At 49.2% G+C, this 21,215-nt stretch overlaps 1 protein-coding gene across 1 annotated transcript; it reads left to right on the forward strand.

Annotated features, from left to right (window-relative positions):
* The first annotated feature begins 2,146 nt into the window (after positions 1–2,146).
* LOC147648710 (uncharacterized) lies at positions 2,147–15,557 on the forward strand. The gene is made up of 15 exons (XM_086866523.1): positions 2,147–2,376; positions 4,044–4,081; positions 4,525–4,656; positions 6,139–6,273; positions 6,546–6,887; positions 7,338–7,427; positions 7,828–8,002; positions 9,483–9,546; positions 10,007–10,055; positions 10,442–10,554; positions 11,147–11,264; positions 11,937–12,036; positions 12,501–12,697; positions 14,038–14,175; positions 15,292–15,557. Exons 1-15 carry the CDS (start codon positions 2,298–2,300, stop codon positions 15,391–15,393), a joined length of 1,872 nt encoding a protein of 623 aa, XP_086722649.1. The 5' UTR covers positions 2,147–2,297; the 3' UTR covers positions 15,394–15,557.
* Positions 15,558–21,215: the final 5,658 nt, after the last annotated feature.

Here is a 21,215-nt window from a genome sequence, read left to right on the forward strand (position 1 = left end):
GGGGGCATTTGGGGTGACTGGAATGAACTAGAAGGGGCTGGGATGGACTGGGAGTGCTACAGGAGCCACTGGGGGGCCCCGGGCATGGGCCGATGGAGGGCTGAGGGCTCTGGGGTGATTCTAAGGAAGGTTTGGAGGGACTTCTCCCTGCCCTTGTCCCGACCCACGAGGATTTGCATTTGTTTCAGTTCAGTGGAATTCATGGTGATTTGGGAGGAGCTGGAGCAAAGCAGCTGGAAAGCACAGTGGGCTTGACAGGGACTGAACCAGGGCAGGAGTTGGGGCTGCCTTGAGTGAGCTCTCAGTGTGAACCTTCATGGGGTCTTTAAGGGAATTTTGTTGAATTTTTACATTCGTTATTAAAAAGCAGGGTCACAAGTGGAGCTCTGCTTTCAGCTTGAAATGAGGGGATGGAATGTGGGCACTGGGACTTCCATAACCTCAAGTTGTTCCTTGATCCTGGACACTTTAGCTTTGGCAATCTGAAGCCCTTCAGCAGCAATGTCTCTGCCACCCCCTGGTTTCTGGCTCAGACCCAGCTCGCAGCTTGGACAAGGTCTGGGCTTTGTCCTCTTGAGCTTCGGGAGCCTCTTGGGAAGCACCAGCCCTCCCCAGACCACCCTTGGTAGGACTTTTTCTTTTCTCTCTCCTGACAATTTTATCCCCAAAACCGCCGTGGGAACGTTGTATCCAAGCTCATCCTCCAGCGCTGCACTTTCCTCCTGTGAATTCCCTGTGCAGGGAATGTGTCTGTGCTTTTCCCTGCTCTGTTCACTGACAAACAAACCTGAGCCGTGGGACAGTCAGAGCTCCTTCATGCAATGAAATCAGGTTGTTTACTCATGGCATGTTCTGGAGGAGCTTTTCTTGGTGTGTCTTGTGCTGCTGGAAATGACACAAGAGCCAGGAGGGAACAGAAGCTGCTGCTGCCCGCTGGCTCAGGGCCAGGGAACCAAGTTGTGCTCCCGGGCAGTTGGGCCCTGCTGGAAGCAGAGCCGCCTTTCCCTTGAGCAGCTCAAGCTTGTGACAGCTCCAAACAGGAAACCTCAGCAGAAAACTCTTCCTCCAAACTCAGCTGCTTTCCCTCCTGCAGCTGTTTGGGAAAGAGCCTCAAAGCACAGACTCTGCTGGGAGCCATTGGTGCATTTCCTCCCTCCCGGCAGCAGCAGCTCCTGAGCCCTTCACGGGCTCCTGGCCCTTCCCAAACCCTTCAGCTCCCTTGGAACTCTCAGCACTCACTAACATATGCATTTCTTTCATATTTAAACTGCATTTAAACTTCTCTTTTTCTCTCCTCTCTATCTTTTTAATCTCTTCTTTATCTCCTTTAATCCCGTCAGCACCAGTAGGATGGGGATGGAGTCTTGGGGTGGGTGTGGGATGAACTGAGGATCCAGCAGAGAAGGGCAAGGCAGAGGGGAGAGGACTCAGCCAACCCTTCTCCTGCTCTCTCCTCCCCCAGGCTCCAGCTAAAGCAAGTCAGACTGGAAAGGATCCCACAAATGCTGTGTTCTCCTCGCTCTGAGCTTGGCTGGGGATCCTCAGCTTCAGCCTGGTGCAGTGGCTGAGATTCGCTAATTTGAGATTTTTGGCTAATGCACTAAATTGAAGAGTTTTATTATTACTTAATCACCTTTCACCTTTGCCAAGTTCTGCTGCACTGTGTCTGCTTTTCACCCAATACACTGCTAGCTCACCTACACACATGTGCTTCTTATGATAATATTTAGATTCATACCTTACTCTATAAAATAACACAATTACAGTTGAAATCTCTCCACCATCTCACTCAATGCAGTTTTTTATTTACTTATGGCATATTCTTACTTGCAGCTATAGGAACATAAGCTTATGAATTCTCGAATCAACGTCTGTGAATCTTTAGCATTGCATGAACTCAAGCTCCTTCCAAGGCTGTAAATGAAACCCTTCAGTATCTGTGGAAGTTTCTGTCTTTCCATTTCCCACAGCCCAGCAAAGGATTTGTGACCCTTTGTGACAGAGGAGAACCTGCCAGGCAATTTTGTGTTTGCTGCAGGGAAGGTTGGGTTGCTCTGCATCAATTCCCAGAGCAGCGCAGAGCATTGGCTTTGTGATGTCAGGGCATGGATGCCACCTTGTCGTGGTGACATCCCAAGGTTGCCTTGGTGCACGGAAGGCCTCAGGGTCAGAGCAGCTCTTGGGCTTGCTCAGTGCAGGAGCATCCTCCTGCTTGAGGCGTTTGTCAGTGAGCAGCTGCACACTGACAGGAGCCTTGTTTTCCCTTGCGTTGGAGCAGAGTGTGCAAACTGGCAAAAATGATTGAGCACCTCGCTACTGCCGTTTGCACCATCTATGTCATCGGATATTCTGGCTATTATCTGACCAACCTGGCACGTAAGTAGAGGTTTTCCCTGGCTGGAACCTGAGCTGGCTTTTGTAGGTCTCCCTGCTCTTTCTTAGTGACCGGGTTGCTATTGAAACACAAAGACCATGAGGATGCCCCTGGTTTGGTAAAGCTGCTGTCAACACCTTCAGCAAAACACGGGGTGTCAGTAGCCAGGGGGCTGCGGGCAGCATTTGCAGGGCTTCTGTTCCCTCCACGGGAGAGCCTGTGGCAGCAGAGTCTGGCATTTCCTCACTTTGCTGGCTCAATCTCTTGGGGTGACTTTACTTTTAAGATAGCTCTGAGAGCTGGGGAAGTTGAAACTGCTGGAGGCTGATGGGAGTTTTTTCTCCTGACTAATTCCTGGCCATGGGTGAGAACTGGCAGCGGTTTTAACTATTGAGAAGTGAGATCAACCTGTGAACACCACCTGAAGATGTGAGGCCGGGAATTTCTTGCTCTCTTTGGTTTCTGGCTTCTGACGAGGTCACAGGGCTCTGTCTCGGCCTCCTCCCCCGCTCCAGGCCGGACAAGGCTGCAGAGGGCGGGGTGGGGGGAGAAACGGAGCCGGCCAGCCTGACTTGGTTTGCAGTTTCTGCCACTGAACTGAAACCTGACACCATCAACATCTGCAGCTTTAGCAAGATTTTAACTCTTTTACTGCCTGCATGAGACTTGCAGATTAATCCTTTTTTTCCAGAGAGAGAGAGAGAGAGAGGGAGTGATCAATCATCAACCCATCAAAGAGAGTGAAGAAAAAAATTAACTTTAGAGGGGGAAGAGAAATAAGGAGATGCTTTAATAAGCTGAAATATTTTTCTGTTAAAGCTATGGGCATGGACAGTAGTGTTCTGAAAAAATCTCCTTTAATTCATGACAGAGTATATTGGGAGGAATGGAGTGTTTCCAAGTGTGGATTTTGAGCAAATGATGAAGTAGTTGTGACACTGTGAGATGCTGGAACAGAGGGGGAGAAGTAAGAGTTGAAGATTTGTGTCTTTTAAGAAGCAAAAAAGAAAACTTCTGTTTCCAGGGGGGCTCAGAAAAACAGATAAAGAGAACTTTTGCCTTTGAATAACTCATTCATAAAAATGACATCCCTAGACTCATGACCCATAACACACCTCAGAGTGATGGGAAATGGGAGGAGACAACTGATGGCAGATTTCTGGGCAGCTGGCATCAGAGAAATAGAAAGCTATGAAGAAAAATAGTTTTCTTGTGAAAAACTCCATAGATAGCAGAAGAAGACTTCTGTTTCTCTACAAAGACTGATGAAAAGACTCCAGCAGGAATTGGGACTGTTGTAAACACCAAAGATCCAAAGTTTTTTGTCTCCATGTTGTCATGTAAACAAGGGAATGGTTGGGTAGTGGGGGAGAAAAGGGTTGTTCTGGAAGTTTTATTCTGGTTTCTTATTCTTGTAGTTTTTGTAAATAAACTGTCTTTATTCCATTTAAGTTTTAAGCCTGTTTTGCTCTTGTTCTAATCCATATCTCACAGCAAAAAATAAGTAAGTTTCCTAGTGATTTTTTAGTTGCTGCTTTAAACCACACCAGTCAAGCAGGACACCTTTGAAAATGCAGACTGGGAGATCTTCTCAGATGCTGTTCTAAATAGGCCACGGTTCTCTCCAGTTTTCTCAAAGAATTTGGTTCATTTTCCTTGCCCACTGCAGGTCATCTGAGCCGTGTGTTCAGAGGTGCCGATCCTGAGGTGAGTCAGAAAGGAACATTTGATGTTCCTGGTGTTTCAGAATTGTGCAGGGAACTGTGAGCTTGGCCTGTGGCAGTAGAGTGCAGAGGGCCAGCTGGGTGGGCTGAAAGAAGATCCATTTCCATGTTTACAACAGCAATAGCAAAGGCATTGTTGACTATTTCCTAATTTTCCATTGAAGAGCTTTAAAAGAACTCAAAGCTCAGATTTGCAGAGAGAACGTTGCTTGCTGATAGTAGCCAGGGTGAACTCTCTAATTCAGAACTATTTGCAGCCTGGCTGAATTAACCCATTTTAATTTAGTTGGAGAGACTTAGAATCCCATTACTATCAAAGCTGATGATTTGTGCTTGGTAGAGCTGGTTGTAGAAATCGAGCTGAAGAGAAATAAGGTTCTAAATGATAGGGAGCTGTCTGTCCCTAACTCCACCATCTGTCCACAGAGCCCAGAAGCAAGAGCAGACTCTGCTGTGGCTCCCTCTGCTCCTGGAGAAGAGGCCAAAGAGGAGCAAAATGAGCAAAAGGAGCACGAGCCTGCAGCTGTGGTCACAGCCCAGCCTGACCATGCCCAGACAGTAAGTGCCAGTGCTGGGTGCTGCTGTCTTTAGTGCAAGGCAGAGCTGCAAGTTTCTGAGCAGCCAGCACTTGCTGTTGCTGGCTGAGGATGCTGAGTGCTGGAGTCCTGCCAGCACCCAGCCATTCCCCCATCCCGTGGCAGCTGGAAATTGGGCTTTGAGCCGTCGTGCTGAGGCCCCAAAGCGCTGCTGCCTGCGGGTGAGCAGCTGGCTGCTTGGCTCAGGGAAGCTCTGTCTCTTGGCTTCTGCCAAGCCATGGCCAAGGGCTCACACGGCATTGCTGGGGCTCACAGGGCTTGCTTTGTTTGCTTTCCCTTTTTGGAAACCTCTGGATGACCTGGAGAAGTGTTCTGCAGTTTTCTGCAGTAATTCTTCACTTCTGCGGAGTCTTTTAGGCCACCTGTCTTTTGGCTTTTGATAAGCTGCAAGGAGATGATTGTGTTGTCCATGAAGCTGTGGCCGGCCATTCTTGTCCTGTGTGGCCAAAGAAACAAACTGTGTAGTTCTGAACCCTTCTTCTGAGGCAAAATCCACAAGTGGCAAGTTTCTCTTGATACGTTTTGTGGTGAAGTCTGCAGCTTTGGAAACTGCATTGGAGCCTAGTGTGGGGGCAAAGCTGCAAGTCCTTGAGTGCTGTCTTGTGTTGCTAAGAACCCCTTTAGAGATGGTTGTTTTTTCTCCTCAGAGCTGTTTTCCTCCTCCTGCCTCTTCTGTCCTGACACTCCCTGTTTAACCTGTAAATTTCTGCCTGTCCTAGTGAGGTGGGACAATTCCATGGTTTAGGTGGTTTTTGCTGACTTTGGTCATACATGCATTACATGACACATGGCTTCCTTCATTGGCATCCCTAGGGGTGTGTCAATTAATTTGTTGATGGGGCCTTTTGAGGATCTCTGTCAGTGCCACTCAGAATTCTCAGCTGACAAAAGAGGGAGGAGAAACACCTTGGTCCTCTTCCATATCCTGAGGTGGCCATAGAGGCTCTCTGACCTGCAGCAGAGGATCAAATTGCACACATCCTTGTCTCCTGAATGAGCAGGATTTCTAACAAGAGTGTGGATGTCAGAGGGGCAGGAGTGGCAGGGCAGGCCTGAAAAGAACATGAACTCCAGCAGTGTCTCTCCCAAGGGCTGAGCTCACCCAGGAAGCCCCTGCAGAGCCAGGATGGAGCTGTGGGACAGTGCTGGCTGTCAGTCACTAGGGAGAGACAAGCAGGACACAGCAGAAGGGGAGGGAGGCCCTTGAGAAATGCCCCACATTTCCTGTCAGCTGCCCAAGACTCTGTTGGAGATTCAGTGCCAGATGGGCCCTGATTGCACTGCCAGGGTCCCTTTGGAATCTGTGCTTCCCCACGGGCAGAGAACAAGGCAGGAGAGCAGCAGCACAGAGCTTTGGGAACGTGGGAGCCCATCAGTCTTTGAGTCTTGGCCCACAAATGTTGGATGAGAAGTTGAAGCCCATCTTCTCTTGCTTTCTCTGCAGGTCCATCCAGAGAAAGAGCAGGAGCAGATTGTTTTATCAGGACGGCCGTGCCAGCCTGAGGGAGAGCTGTTCCCAGCCCAAGAGCAGGAAGAGCAGCTGGGGCAGCAGGTGGAAGAGCCACTGGAGAATGGCCAGGTAAGGCTGACTCAGCAGGGGACAGAGTGAAGGGCAGGAAGAGGGGCATAAAACGCAGCTCTTGGGACTGAGCAGGCCACGAGTGCCAGAGGCCCTGAAAGCAAAGCGCCTCTGCAGAGATCAGCAGCGGGACAGGAGGTTACAGTGGAAGCAGAGGTTGGTAGGGAAGCAGAAAGAAGTGACTGAATGAGTGTGATTTTGAGGCTGAAACTGAGGAAGAAGCTGAGCCTGATGGCAGCTCCCAGGCACTTGCTCTCCATTTGTGTGTACAGAACATCGAGGCAGAGCCCCAGGCAGAGCTGCCCGAAGCTCCAAGGGCCATCATGGCAGTGAAGAGGAGGCACGAGGAAGACAGAAGCATCGAAGAGGAGATGGATCTCCCCTGGCAGAGAGGAAATCAACAGAACCAGGTGAGTGACAGAGTGGCAGACACTCCACTCATGGAAATTCCTCTCTGTCGTTCTTCACAGGCCTCCGAGGAGGAGCTGCTGGCAGAGCTGCAGGAAACTGAGGCTAGGATAAGGGCAAGGGAGGAGAGGCTGGAGGAAGAAAGAAGAATAATCGAAGAGAAATTCCATCTCCTCGCTCAGCAGCAAGAGGCTCTAGAAAATCGAGTGAGTGAAAGAGCGATAGGCACAGCAGTCACTGCAGTCTGGTGCTTTCTGCCCTTCTTGCCTTTCCTCTGCAGAGCAGCAGGGGGCTGGGCTGATGCCTCTCAGTGCCATCCTGCTGTAGTGTCTATCCCAGCTGCTTGGAAGGACATTTCCTGCTGTGCTCAATCTCAGCTGCTGCCCTGGACAGTGGCACCAGTCATTTGCCCCTTTTGCCAGCACTCATCTCAAGGGATTCCTGCTGGCCTGCTCCTGCTCTCCTTGTTTCTTCAGGGCTTTTTGCAAGTGAACACAGTCCCCCAGACAGATTTGGAATACGAGCTGCAAGCTGTCTGTATCCCTTGGTGAATCTGCTGCTGTCCTGCTCTTTCCCTTTGCTCACAGTCAATGAGCCTTGGCACACAGGGAGGGACAAGCTGTGGTCTCTGACTGCTTTGTTCTCTTTGACTTGAGGTGGACGTGTTGATATCTCACCTGGCAGCCTGCGAAGGCTTCCAGCAAATGCCGGCTGATGAAGAGCCCCAAGGCCGGCGGGAGGCACAGGTACTGTCCCAAGCACAAGTGCTGCAGGCTGAGCACCTTCTGAAGATGGTGCAGGAAAAGAGGACTGAGGGGGAGGAGCTCCAACATTAGAACAAGGAGCTGCAAATGTGTCTGCAGCCCTTGGAGGGGGAAAGGGATCCTTGGGAGGAAGTGGAATGGTCGTTGTTGCAGTCATCCTTCAGAAAATCCAGGAAAATGGAATATGAAACTGGCCATCAACTTGATTAAAACCAGCCTTGGGTTTTGACCATTTGGTTCCAGAAGTGGGCCTTCAAAAAGATCCAGTTGATGAGCTTTGCATGTGGCTAACAGCAACTTCCTAAGGGCTTGCATTTGAAAAGGGAACTCGGGGTAATCTCTGCCAGCCAGCTTTCTGACACAAACTCCTTTCTTCTCTCAGATCTACACAGGCTCTTCCATTCAATCTGCTGCAGGAGCAGCAGCAGCAGCAGCATCTAAAGGAGCCTTTGTTGCCCAAGCTGAGCAGTGGAGCCGGGGCAGTTTGTCCATTTCCAGCAGTGACACATCTGCTGCTCAGCTCCAGGAGAGCCTGGGAGACTTCGTGGAGCAACTGAGTACGTCTGGTGTATTTCTTGTCTGAGGGACAGTGTATTGTGTGCACGTGCCAGCAGAGCTGTAGCAAATGATCCTCCTCACTTTGGTGTCCCAGAGACATTTAGGACTCCCCACAGGAACTGCTGTGCTCTGAGGCAGCGAGAGAGCGCTCTGGCTGTTCCTGCTGCCTCTGAGGGCAGCTTGGACTGGCTCGGCTTTGCCTGGCATTCCCTTGCCACTAAAGGCAGCAGCAGGAATTGTTCTTGGATCAGCAGAAGGCTGTGGCCCAGCAAATGATCTATGCAAGTCCTGTGTGCTAGTGGCCAAACTGAACAGAATATTTGATTCCTAGATTCTCCTTAGACTCCAGACTTCCCACCACTTGTCAGAACCAAAAGACTTCAGAGATATTGATTGGTTTTGGGGTTTTGTCTTTTTGTTGTGGTTCCGTTTTTAGTTTTCAGTTTTTATCCTTTTTTGGTTTCAGATTTGGTGTTTTTTGGTAGAGTTTGTTTTTTCTCCATCCTGAAAGAGCTGTTCTGCCCCAGGTGTCTTACGGGTGTCATTTTTAGGACTGTTTTTATTGCCTCTACTACATCTACAAGGTTTTTGTGAGGATGCTGTATTTTTGTCAGTGAGGACTCCTTTGAAAGAACATCAGGTGACAGCAGAAACAGAGAGCAAGAGATGTTTTCATTGGGTCCACAATGAAGAAACAGATACTTGTATAACAATCTGTAATTAATATCCTAGTTTTATTTTTCTAAAGATGTGTCCAAGAGACACATCCACGTGGTGTGATCAGATAAAACAGCACTGCAGGCATTTCTCAGGAGCGAGCCTGCAGCCCCTGTGCTGTGTATTCCTCAGATCCATGGCACTTTTTCATCCCTGATTCCCAGCCATTCCCATGACTCTTAGAATCCTACCTATTGGCCCAAGCCCTGCTCAGATCAGTCTCTGGGAAAACACATCAAGCCCTTTGTGATTCTGCAGCACAACCCATTTAATCTGCTTCTTGCCCATGACAGCTGCCAGTGCTGTGCTCTCAGAAAAGACCTGGTGGGGCTGAGGAAAGATCCCAGCTGATCTGGTGTCTACCTTCACCTGCTGGGACACAAAAGGGCCTTGATCTGCACCTGGCTGTGTCTGATCTCCAAGGCAATGCTGCTGTGTCCTGAACGGGGGCCACAGCTTGTCAGGGGCTCAGGCTGGCTGTGTCTTCTTGCCATTGCTTGTCAGTGCTCATGCTTGGCCTTTGCCAGCCTTGTGCTGTGCCCTGCTGTGCTCTCTGCGCTTCATTTCCTTCCAAGGACTGGACAAAATCAGTCTCTCTGCTGCCCATTTGTACTGCACAACTGCCTGTCTTGTTGCTGCTGTGCTTGCTGCCCAGCTGACCACAGAGGGTTCAGAGCCCCAGACAGCGGGGCTGCCTTTGGCATCTCCTGCAAGTTGGGATCTCTGCCTGAAAGTCAGCATCTTGCATTTTGTTTCCCTCAGGGAGAATGGTGAACAAGGAAAATCCCATCACAAAATACATCGAACTGGAAAGTCTTGGCAGCGGGTGAGTCCAACCACAGTCACTTCTACACAGCCATGGGCCAGGGGTTTCACTGGGGGAATATCCATCAAGTGGGAAGTCAGACAAGTTGTCCACATGTTTAGACAGCGGGCTTAGTCTGCCCCATCTCTCAGTACTGGCCAGAATTTGTCAAGTGTGCTCAGAAGGCATTGTCAAAGACATTTCCATGCTGCCAAAGTCTTGCCTGCAGCAAGGAACAGAACCTGGTAAATCTGCTTGAAGGAATAAGCTGCCTTTTGGAGCTGAGGCAGTAAAGCCCAAGGCTTCAGGAACAGGCCCAGTGCCCAGGCACTTGAGGGGAAAATGCATCATCTGCCTTCTGGCACACCCCTCCTGCAACCTGCAGCTTTTAGGCATTTACAGCTGAGCTCTCCTGTCTGGACTGGCTTCCACTGCAAGATCTAAATGGCTTCTCCTTTCTTTGCTGCTGTTTTGTTTCTAGGGGTTTTGGAGAGGTTTCCAGAGCACTTGACATTGCAACAGGAGGAGAGGTAAATGGCAACAGCCCCTGCAGCCTCTGCTGCTCTCCAGGCCTTTCCCCACTGCTGACAGCTGTGGCTGGAGCTTTGAGGAGAGCTGTGCTGAAAAGGCACAAGAAGCACAGACTGGAGCCAGCCTGCAAATTGCACTTGGAACAGGCTTTGTGGACAAGGCAAATCGCCAGTGGCCACATGTCCTGTAACTGGCCCCCAAGGGAGCAGAGAAATGGGCTGTTGGAATGTCACTCCCTAATTACTCCAGTGATGAGGTCTAATCACAAGGCACTTTGGCACAGCTTGGCTGTGCCATTCCAAAATCACTTGCTCCATGTGTGTTGTGGTCTCATGCTACCAATTTTCTCAAATTACTCCTTTACTCCTTTTCAATGTCATTTGAGGTGGCCATAAAGAAAATAAATGTGCAAGGAGTGAGTAGGAAGATACTAACCATGAATGAAATCAGGATCATGGAGAGCAATAGGAGTCCCAGGATCGTGAATTACTTAGCCAGGTGAGTGGTCACGGTCCTATCCCTTGAATGTTTCTTTACATACTACAAGCATGAGAGCTTAAAAACCCACTTTGGTCAGTGGCAGGAAATAGAGCTGTTAATGATTATTTCTCTACTTATCTCCAATGGATGGGAAGAGACTGCATTTTGTCTGCATGAATCCACCCTGGCAAATGCAGACTGAACATTGTTCAAAAACCTGCATCAGCCCTATCTTAAGAATTCAGTACCTTGTAAGTTCATTGCCTCCACAGTTCTTTGGGCTTGAGTTTTTCAAGTTTCTGAAATGCTGATGAACCATCCAAGAGAGGATTGCCCTTGCATTGTTGCCCCTCTTTTCCATTGCTGTGCATGCCAGGAAGACTAGGTGCTTATTTCCAGAAATGCCATGCGTGACAGGTTTTTTATCTGGGCTCTTCCTAAACTGCCTTTCTCCTTGAGACAGCACAGACTGCAAACACTGCACAGCCTAGAGGCAATGTCTATGCCTTTACTTCTGCCCTTGTCTCCAAGGGACCCAGAAACAAGACTCAAGCAAAAAACCAACCTAGGCGTGCATGTTCACCTGCATGGCCTTGTTTCCTTTTTTCAGCTACCTTGTGCATGAGGAACTCTGGCTGGTGATGGAGTACATGGACGGAGGCACTCTGAGAGATCTCATCGACGAGATTCAAATGTCTGAAGGAGAGATTGCAGCTGTCAGTCGGGAGGTCAGGGATCCCATCTGTGCTTCCAAGGCCTTGAGCTGCATTGTCTGGGAAACAGGGGCTCAGAACAGGAGGGATTTCATGGGCCAAGCTTCGTTTCTGTGCTGCTGCTCGGCTATGGGCAAGCAAGAGCATCTCAAGTGAACTGTCTGCCAGTGTCCCTACACTCACTGGACTCACTTCCTGTACTCTTATCCCCTGCTCTTGTATTCTAGCTCTGTCTCTCGCATTGCCATTTGCACTTCTCCACCTTTTGCCTGTCTGCACGACTTTCCTTGTCTTTTAAGCAAAGGTGTGCTGGCAGGATTTGAAACAAACAGGAAAGAAAAAAAGAGAGACTAATTTCTTTTAGTCCTCAGCCGAAAAGGATAGTAGTGCAGCCCAAATGCTGTTTGCTTCTGAGCACATGCACTGCAGCTGCAGCCACCCTGGCTGCTTTACAGGGGACAGTCTACAACAGCAGTTGCTGGTGCTCTTTCAAAAGCTGACATGCCTTTCCTGAGAAAGGTGCTGCTCTGCTACTGTTGGAGCAGCAGGCTCTTGCTCTCAATGGCGCTGTGTTCTGCCATTCCTCCCCATTCCCCTGCAAAGGGAACCTTCCACAGCTGTTTCCTTTCTTGTGGGATGAACTCACAGCACTACTTTTTGCCCCCCTGGTTCTCTTTTCTCTCTCAGTGCCTGCAAGGACTGGATTTTCTTCACTCCAACCACGTGATCCATCGAGATGTCAAGAGCAACAACATCCTTCTCAGAACCGACGGCTCTGTCAAGCTGGGTCAGTGTATTCTTGCTCAGCTTCAGCCTTCCAGGAATGGGGGGTGTGGGGCTGCTTTCAGTGACTGCCAGCTCCCCAAAAATGCTGCTGCTGGCAGTGCAGGGGTCCCTCCTGCTGTGGGCTGAAGGCACAGTTGCAGGGTGCACACAGCTATGACAAGGAACCACAAGCAGCCCAGAGTGCTATTGCTCTGTGTGTGTCTGTGTGTGTTCCTTCCAGAGGGAGGGAGCTGCAATCTAAACCTTCAGGGGAACAAAAGGCACTGCTGGAGGAAGTGTAAGAAATGGGGGGATGTTTGAAGTAGCCAATTCATATTTCCTTGGCTAGAGCCGCAGGGAAACAGAGCAGGGAGTGTTGTCCAGGAAATTCAACTGCACATTCTCAAACTTCCACTGGGGAATTCTTTGCCTTGGTTTCCTAATTGACAGAATTAAAATTAAAAGAGTATTTTGCTTTCTCCTCAGCTGATTTTGGCCTTTCTGCTCAGCTCACCCCTGAGCAAAATCAGCGGTGCTCGGTGACCGGGACTCCTTGGTGGATGGCACCTGAAGTGGTGAAGCGTCAACCATATGGCCCCAAAGTGGACGTGTGGTCTTTTGGAATTGTGGCAATTGAAATGGCCGAACAAAAAACTCCTTATGACAGTTTCACTGCTCGATCGGTAAGGAGCAAATACTCTCTGATCCCGCTGTCTTTCTCACCTGTCCCGTGTTCTCTGCTCACTGCACAAAATCCCATGGCCATCTGCTGGAAGTACTTCCACCAAGGCCCCTTCTACAAACGTCCCTGCAGCACATCAGCATCTGCTGGAGCTTTGGTTGCAGCACTGGGGGAACTCAAGCCTTACCTCGCCCAAACCATCTCCATTCTCAGGCAGCATTTTGCTTTGCCTTAGAAGTCGTTCCAGCTCTTGTGGCTGTGTAGATGGCCCCAAGAATAGGAAACAAGCATCTCAGAGCTGGTGTTATCTTTCCAGAAATGAAGCAAAGAAACTCAAACCAAACCAAGTTTCTAAAACAGTGCTTTTGAGAGAAGAGGTGCAGCCCCATTCTTCTCACAGGGAAACTTGCCTGAAACCTGGAGATGAGGCTGTAAAGCCAGAGTCTCTTCTGCTTCTTGTGCAGTGCTGCTGAGACACTCAGTGACCACCTTCTTTCCTAACCCAAGCCACTTTCTCCATATCACCAAGCTGGAGCCTGGTGACGGGGAGAGCCTGCCAAAACCTCCTGTTTGTTTCCTGGCACTTTCTGGGATGGGCACAGCGTTAATGCATTGACTTGAGAATCCAACCAGCACAGGCTTACCACAGGGATGACACTTCTGATTTCACCATGAATATTTTCCTTTTGCCACCTAAGGGAACCTGAAATTTTCAGAGTGCTGAGAGACAGAGCTGCAGGTGGCTCCTGTGTGCCCAAACAGGCATTTTCAACCCAATACATTTGTGGAGGCATCTTAATGTGTCTGTGTTGAAAATGAGATTCCAAAGGTTTGTTTCCTTCCCTGAGGAACACCTGCTGCATTTCCTTTCTCTTCTTCCAATTACCATCATTTTCAAGAACAAGACAAAAAGCTGGATGAGTTTTGTTTTATGGCAGCTGTGCTTAAGGGACCAACAAGCACTGCAGAGATTCTTTTCATGTAAGAATCCTTGGAAATAGAGTTAGTTAGAATAGCAAAATCCCTCTTCCAAAAAGGCTGCCAAGCTGCTGGGAATCCTCCGAGAAGGAAACATGTATTTGCTGATGTAGTTGCCACTAACTAGATCAGGCAATGAAATCAGCTGTCAAGACAAGATCTGCTGGCAAAGGTGTGGCTTTGGGGCTTGGGTTTTTTCATGATACAGGAAAGTTGTCATCCAAATGCTACAGGAAAGTCATCTCTGCCTCTCTGCCAGGGCAAAAACTGCCACTGCAGAGTGGAGCTTAAACAATGGGCTCTGGGAGAGCAGTTCCAGATGGGAAAGAAGCAGGTGGAGCCTTGTGTTTCCTTTTTCCCCAGGCTAAATTCCACATAGCCACAGAAGGGAGCCCACAGCTGCGGCAGCCCGAGCAATTCTCGCCTTTGCTGCGTGACTTCCTGAGCTGCTGCCTGCAGAAAGGCGAGGCGCAGCGCTGGTCTGCCAAGGAGCTGCTGCAGGTAAAATGCCAAAAGGGCTGCAGGTGAAACAGTGTCCCAGGGATGGGCTCCTCCTCCACTGAAATCCAAGGCATCAGATGAGCCCCCATCCTCCTCACTTCCAACCTTGGTGCTGTTCAGCTGACAGTGGGGACGAATCCTAGACTGGGCTGGGCTGGCAGGGAGTGCTGGGTTTTAGCGCTGGCTAAAATCACCAGGGCACTTACTCATTTCTTGCTGGGAGCTCTGGATTAGGAGAAGGGCAAAACAGGCTTCAAACTTCAAAGGAATAACAAATTTTATTATCAGGCCCACAAGAATAAGAAAGGTCTCACCTGTGCAGTGAAAGGGTTCAATCTCACCCAGGTCATGGCAGTCACGGTGTTGGATTTCAGGCTGTGCTGGGCCCCTCTCTCTGCCCGGGAGCCGCTGGGAGGGGAGGCTCGGCCTGGAGCCGTCGCTGCACGTCGGGGAGAGGGTTTAGTGTGGGCAAGATGTCAGCAGCCGTGGCCTGGCCCAGCCTGGGGCTGGGGTCCCGCAGCCTCCATCCCCCGCCCGGGAGCCGCTGGGCTCTGGCCCGGCCTCCCCCAGGAGCACAGGCCGTGGGCGAGCAGGGCCGGCCTCACCAGAGCTCCGTTACCTTCGGGCTCCGGAAGCAAAGAGGGCCAGTGCCCGGGCTGGTGGTTTTCAAAATGTGCATCATCACACAGGCGCATCTCATTTCTAAATGGTGCAAAATGTTGTCAGTTCTCAGAACTAGCCAGCCATTGGCCTGTCTCAGGCACAGGGGAAGCTCCCAGCAGCTTCTCTCAAAGAAATCACTTCAGTGCAGGGTTTCTTACTTCTTTCCCTAAATGTCAATTCATCTCAAACTAACACACAGGGACATGGAAAGGTCATCTAGTCTGTGTCCTGCAATGAGCAGGGACATCTTTCAAGAGATCAGGATACTCACACCTCAGATATTTCCAGGGGTGGGCCACCTACCAGCTCTTGGGGCAACCTGTGCCACTCTTGCCCCATGCCCCTGACCTACTCTGACTCAATCCCCATTTCATTTCAAAAGTATTCCCCTGCCTTTGAAGCTCTTAGCTTGGAAAATCATGCTTTCTTGTTGTTTTCTTTTCCTTTCTGCAGCATCAATTTATAACATCGGCCATGCCTGGGTCCAGCCTGGCACCTCTCATCGTTGCAGTAAAGAAGTGGAAGGAGGAGGCAGGAATGCAACAATTAATTTAGAACTGTCTTCTCCATGACCAACTTAGAGTAGGATTATAGAGTAGGATTGCAGAGTAGGATTGTAGAGTAGGATTATAGAGTAGGATTGTAGTGCAGGATGGTAGTGTAGGTTTGTAGTGTAGGATTGTAGAGTAGGATTTTAAATAAAATTTCTAAAATCTCAACTCCTTTGGAACATTTCTCTCCTTCTGACCCTGTGAGAAAGCTCAACATTTCCTTCTGAATTGTCAGTTTTTTCTTAGAGGTGGAAAGTGACATTGATGGCTTCTTTGGTACAGTTTGTAAGGGGGGAAGGCTCCTCTTCATTCATCCTCTCCAGACCACACTGCCTTTGGAATATGGCCAACTGGACAAGTTTTGCCCAGCTCTGGCATTTCTATTTGAGGCAGAAACAGCAATGGCATTTGCAGGAAAAACCAAAGGAGGAGCGGTGCAACGCAAACATCCTGTGCAAATGCAGGCTGTGCAGATGTGACTCGAGAGTATTTGGGTTCCTGCCACTTGGATTTGTATCCCTAAGAGCAATCTCTTTGGCTGGAGGAGAGTCTGGCTGAAGAGAGAAAGCAGAAAGAGCAGTGAGGGTGCTGTGCAAGGTCTCCTGTGGTGCAGAGCTGTCAGCGACTGTGAGGTGAGAGCGGGCCCGGCCTTGGCCAGGCTGGAGCCCCAGCAGAGCCCTGGCAGAGCCCGGAGAAGCCTGAGCCTCGGCACAGGCAGGCTGGAAGGAGGCCCTTGGAGCTGCAAGAGGCAGCAGCCTGGCCCTGGCTGCCTCTTGCTGGCACCAGGCAAATCCTCCACTCTCAGAGCCAAGCTGGCAGCTGGCTGCTCCTGAGGGGAAGCGGCGCCGTGCTGGGCACAGCACACACTGGTGCCATGGGCTGTCTGGAGTCTGCACAGGACGAGAGAAAGGCAAAGAGCAGCCCAGGGCTGCTGCCCTGCCTGACCATTGCTGCTCTTCTGCCGCCTGCCCTGGAACTCCTGGCAATGGTCAGCAGTGTGTGCAGCACTCTGGGCACAGGGGGAGGGAGCTGGGCTGCTCCGCAGGCTCCAGCACAGGGCAGTGTCCTTCAGGCACGGCATTTCTGCCAGGGGAACCGAGGCCAGCGTGAGGCACTGACAGCAAGTCAGGGCACATCTGCACGAGCCACTGCCTCACACAGCTCTGGGACCAAGCGCCTGCAATCCTGGAGCTCTGCACTGAGCCACAGCAAAGGTGTGAAATGCAGAGGGCTTTGCAGAAATATTCAGGGGCACCAGGCCAGCCTGCTTGGTGCTCTCTGGGGCACAGCAAGCACTGTGCAATGCAGCTCGGAGCTGCTGGCAGAGAGGGACTGTTATAAATGCAACGGCAAATTAAAGATTAACAAAGATTAATTTATTATAAATTAATAAAGCAACAAACAGTGAGGAAAAAACCACAATAAATGGACAGCGCAGCGCTGGGTGGACAGGGTCTATACGCAAGGTATAGGTGTTCCCAAATCCACGTCTGAGGGTCCTCTGGCCTGGGTTTTTATAGGGATTTTATGTCCCCAGGCTAGAATTCCAACCAGTTTCCATTCACCAAATGTCCCTGATTGTCGGGTGAATGGATTTCCTGGCCTAGAACATTGAGTCAGTAAGTATCCGGGCAGAGTCTCCTCAAATGTAAAGTGAGTCTGTATGTATTTTAACATATTTCATCACAGCGGGATTGAGAGATCCGGGCTGGTGCCGATAGATATCTCAGAGGAGTAGTCTCTTCTTTGTCTTTCTTGATTGAGTTTCTGTAGTATGGGTTTGGCAGGTGTGGTGTTCGATTCTGGCAACGACCATCTTCCTGGGGCTCGTCCCTTTTGTCTTGCTTGATGGTCTCCGGCCGAAATCGGCCGGGCGTTGCCTTTCTCTGGAGGTAGACTTTTGGGCTGGTTCTTTTGTTCCTGTGATGGCCTGTGTCCTGTCTTTTCCTCCGAGTTGATGAGTCTGTTGAAACCTGTTATCTGGGGGGGGTTCTTTTGCAATTCGTGGTTTTTGGAAAAGGAATTCTATCTCGACCGGGAGGAGAATTCCTTATTCCATACTTACATTTAGTTATAATTATACATACTTTATTTTAAACTTCTTATTCCGAATTTTTATTTACCCAATTCTTTATTACAGGACTATGGGCATGTGCCTGAGGCTTGTTCTTGAGTAGTGATTTGGGAGGGAGCAGAAGGGTCTCAGTAGGCAATTTGTGTTTTCTTCATAAATTGCTGAATGAAAGACACAATGTGGCTTTACGCAGCAAGAGCACTTGCAGAACTTACTAAGTTTGTGTTGAATTCCCAGAAAAGGAAGCAGAGGTGTTGAACTGTAACAAATAGGGCTCGTGAATTCCATTAGCTTTAACAAACAGTGCTGAACCCTGTATTCCCCCACTGCAGTGATTCATGTCTGCAAGTGGCTATCTTAGCCTTGAGAATAAAGAGAGTGGTCCTGGTAAGAAGGTAGCTGGAATGCATTCACAGGAAGAAAGTGGTTTTAGGAATCTCTTGACATCCAGAGGAGAAGATGAGGAACGGGTGTTTCCAAAAGATTGTGTCAGGGACTGCAGTCGTGTTTGAGGCCCTGCCACATTTGATCCATGTTTGAGCAGGTTGACAAGACAATGAAGAAAACTGTATCGTTTAAGGGGTGGGAACTTGACCCTTGCAAGAGAAGCAATGTATTGGTCAGTAGGTGGGCAGTTAACTTTTGAAAGAGGAACAATGCATAATGGAGGCCTTGTTGGCTTGGAGTCGCTATTCTGAGCCATTGTGGCCTCATCTCATGCTGGCCCTGTGGGAGCTGATGCTGGAACTGGGAAAATGCCACTCCTGAGCAGGAGACATAAGGCCTGCGTCTGGGGTGGAGAGGTGAGAAGGACGAGGTGCACACTGTTTTGATGCAGGGGATGTCCTGAAAGGGCACTGCCTACCTGCCCTCCCGCTGAGGACGATGCTTCAGCTCCTTCTCCCGCTCAGCGGGTTTTTGGGAATGCTGGGGTTGGTATGCAGTATTTGCTACTGCAACTAATAGAATAAATTTGCTTTGCAACCCCATCTGAGTCTTGCGTTCTTTTGTGCATGGGTCTCCTCCTGAACCTATGACAATGAGACCAGAGACCCTCAGGACAGCCCTACTCTCATGTTGATAAATTCTGAGATGAGATTTAAATATGTCAAATAATTCAGGGGAATGTTTAGCCTGTGAGCTTCAGCAAAGTATTGAGTATGTCTTAGTTCCATGGATACAAACGAGTAGGTGAGATTGCTGGGTGTGCACAAGTTAGGGAAGGGATTTCCCACACAACCAGTGCAGAAATACAGTATTGCCTTCTTTCTAACTGTTTCTAAGCTGGATGTGGGGATCACACCCTGCTTGGTAACTTTCATTTTGGCCATTTCTGTTGAGCAGGTAAGAAAGGTTGAAATGAAACCTTTTCCAGCTGTTTCCCTCTGGTTTACCTTTTTGGGGGCCAAAGCTCTGTGCCGTAGGTGGCCTGAGTGTGTGAGGAGCAGTGCAGCCCCCACAAAGCTCTTGTTTTTCCCACAAGTCATCATGACTTGTTCCCAGGTGTGCCCAGCAGGAGGAAGAGCCCGCACTGCGTGGGCGCCGTGCCCTGCCCAGCCGGGGCTCTCTGGCACAGAGCAGCACCAGCACCAGCAGCAGCACCAGCAGCAGCACCAGCAGCAGCACCAGCAGCAGCAGCAGCACCAGCACCAGCACCAGCACCAGCACCAGCACCAGCACCAGCACCAGCAGCGCTTTTCAACCCTGCCCTGCCTTGGCTTCACCTGGGGGACAGAAGCCTCTGGAAATCAGCACCGCCAGTCACGTTCCCAGCTTGGAGCAGCTGCTGCTGGTGGGCAGATCTGTGGACATGATTTTCTGAACCTGAGACAGTTTCAAGCTCTCAGGGGCTGATCTGTTCCCAAGAGAAAGTCTTTTGAGAACTTTCTTCTCTCTCAAGGACTGTAGTGAAAACAAGGTTTTAGTTTCTCAAAATAATCATACAGATGTTCTGAGAGCGTTTCTCTCTTGTCCCACCAATGGGATGAGGGAGCTGTTGTTTCTTCTACCAATCAGGCTAACCTGTATTGGAACACCTTATAAAAAGGGTTGAAAAACCCCAAAATAAGGGCTTTAAGGGCTATTGCCTCATGAAATAAACCTCTGGCTGTTTCGTGATTCAAACCCTCGTGCTCCACTTTGTGTCCTCTAGCGACACAGATCCGGCCAGTTCCACCGCTTCCAAAGGGGAATTAAGGCAGAGGTAGAGACGGACACACAGAGCAGCCCTGGGCTTGTCCAATAAATGGACAAATGTATGGGGGAATGGGTTTGGAATTATTACAGCTCTTTTGTCAATAGTGCCTTTTCTCCTGCCCTTTTCTCCATTCACATTTCCTGTCCTTTCTCCCTCACATTTCCACCCCTTCCCAACCAAGACTGTCACACTTCTCCTGATCATTTTTACTCATGATTCCCAGCCTTTTCACCTCATGTTCCTCACACTTTTCCTCTCACATTTCCCACCTTTTTCTCCCCTCTTGGTTCTCTCCTTATCCCAGTTTTCCTTCTCAAAATTTCTCCTTATGTTTCTCACTTTTCTCCTCATCGTTCTCACTTCTTTCTTCTCATGTTTCTCACACCTTTTTCTTCACATTTATCATTCTTTTCTCTTCATGTTCCTTACACTTTTCCTCTCATATTTTGTGCCCTTTTTTCACTCATATCTTCTGCCTTTTTCCACCCTCAGTTTTCTCTTTTTTTTTTTTTCCCCCTCAGGTTTCCACAATGTTTCCCTCACATTTCCTTACTGTTTTACTGTTTTTAATAGTTAAGTTTCTCATGCTCTTCCCCTCACATTCTCTCCCTTCTCTCCCCTCATGTTTCTCACCCTTTTGCACTCATGTTTCTTAGAATTTTCCCATCATCTTTCCTGCCCTTTTCTCCTGTCACCTTCTTCTCCTATTTTCACTCACATTTCTCACTGCAACACCATGGACCAGCCCCTGGGAACCCCAAGGAATTCGTATCAGGAGCCAGAGAACCCATTCATCATTTCAATGCCATAATTAGATTACAAACTGTCAGTGAAATACCTGAGAGGAATGACAGATTTGTCTTTATAAACAAGCTGTGGGTCTGCTGATACATGAAACCAGCACTGAGAGATAAAAGAAACAATGAGAAAGTTTCCACTGATGGATGAATGGAAAATATCTATTTGTCTTTACAGACTGTAGGATTGCTGATAAATGAGATTAAATATTGAAAAATGAAAGAAATAATGCAAGAAAACCATAAATTCCATAAGAGTTAAAAATTAAGAGGGAGGGTTACACATTAGAGGGGAATCTTAGGTATCAGGCATTCCGGGAAGTCTGTACCTCTCCAATACCTCAGGCAGCGGGGAGAGAGAGGGACACAGAGACGGGAAATTGGGATGAAAACAAGGTTGTGTCTTCCAAAAATTTGAGAGACCCCAGGGGAATGCCCCATGGCCTCTCCCTTTATTCAAATAAAGTCAAAGGACTCCCCTGTATCCTTTTTAGACATAAACCTCTGGGGTTTGTGGATTAATTTTCCTGACATACTCAATCAGACAGCTCCCAACCTTCTTCCCGACCAATCCACTCAGATGAGGAACACAACATTTCACCATGGGATGGGATCAGATTACCTTTTAGCAGAAAATCGAGGCAGAGTTTGTGGAAAGGTAAATGACTCAAACTGCTCTTGGCAAATAGATCACAAAGGAAAAGTGGAGGAACAGATAAAAAAGGAAATAAAAAACCAGCTCTTGTACTGGTCCAAAC

Source organism: Cyanistes caeruleus, chromosome 31, assembly GCF_971803275.1.
Source record: "Cyanistes caeruleus chromosome 31, bCyaCae1.hap1.1, whole genome shotgun sequence".
In the NCBI taxonomy this organism is placed as follows: domain Eukaryota; kingdom Metazoa; phylum Chordata; class Aves; order Passeriformes; family Paridae; genus Cyanistes; species Cyanistes caeruleus.

Excerpts from the sequence above, each read along its gene's own strand:
- LOC147648710 (XM_086866523.1), top strand. The coding sequence starts at position 2,298 with ATGATTGAGCACCTCGCTACTGCCGTTTGCACCATCTATGTCATCGGA. Across the intron at positions 7,428-7,827 it reads AAGGCCGGCGGGAGGCACAG|ATCTACACAGGCTCTTCCAT; the intron begins GTACTGTCCCAA and ends TTCTTCTCTCAG. Across the intron at positions 9,547-10,006 it reads CTGGAAAGTCTTGGCAGCGG|GGGTTTTGGAGAGGTTTCCA; the intron begins GTGAGTCCAACC and ends TTTTGTTTCTAG.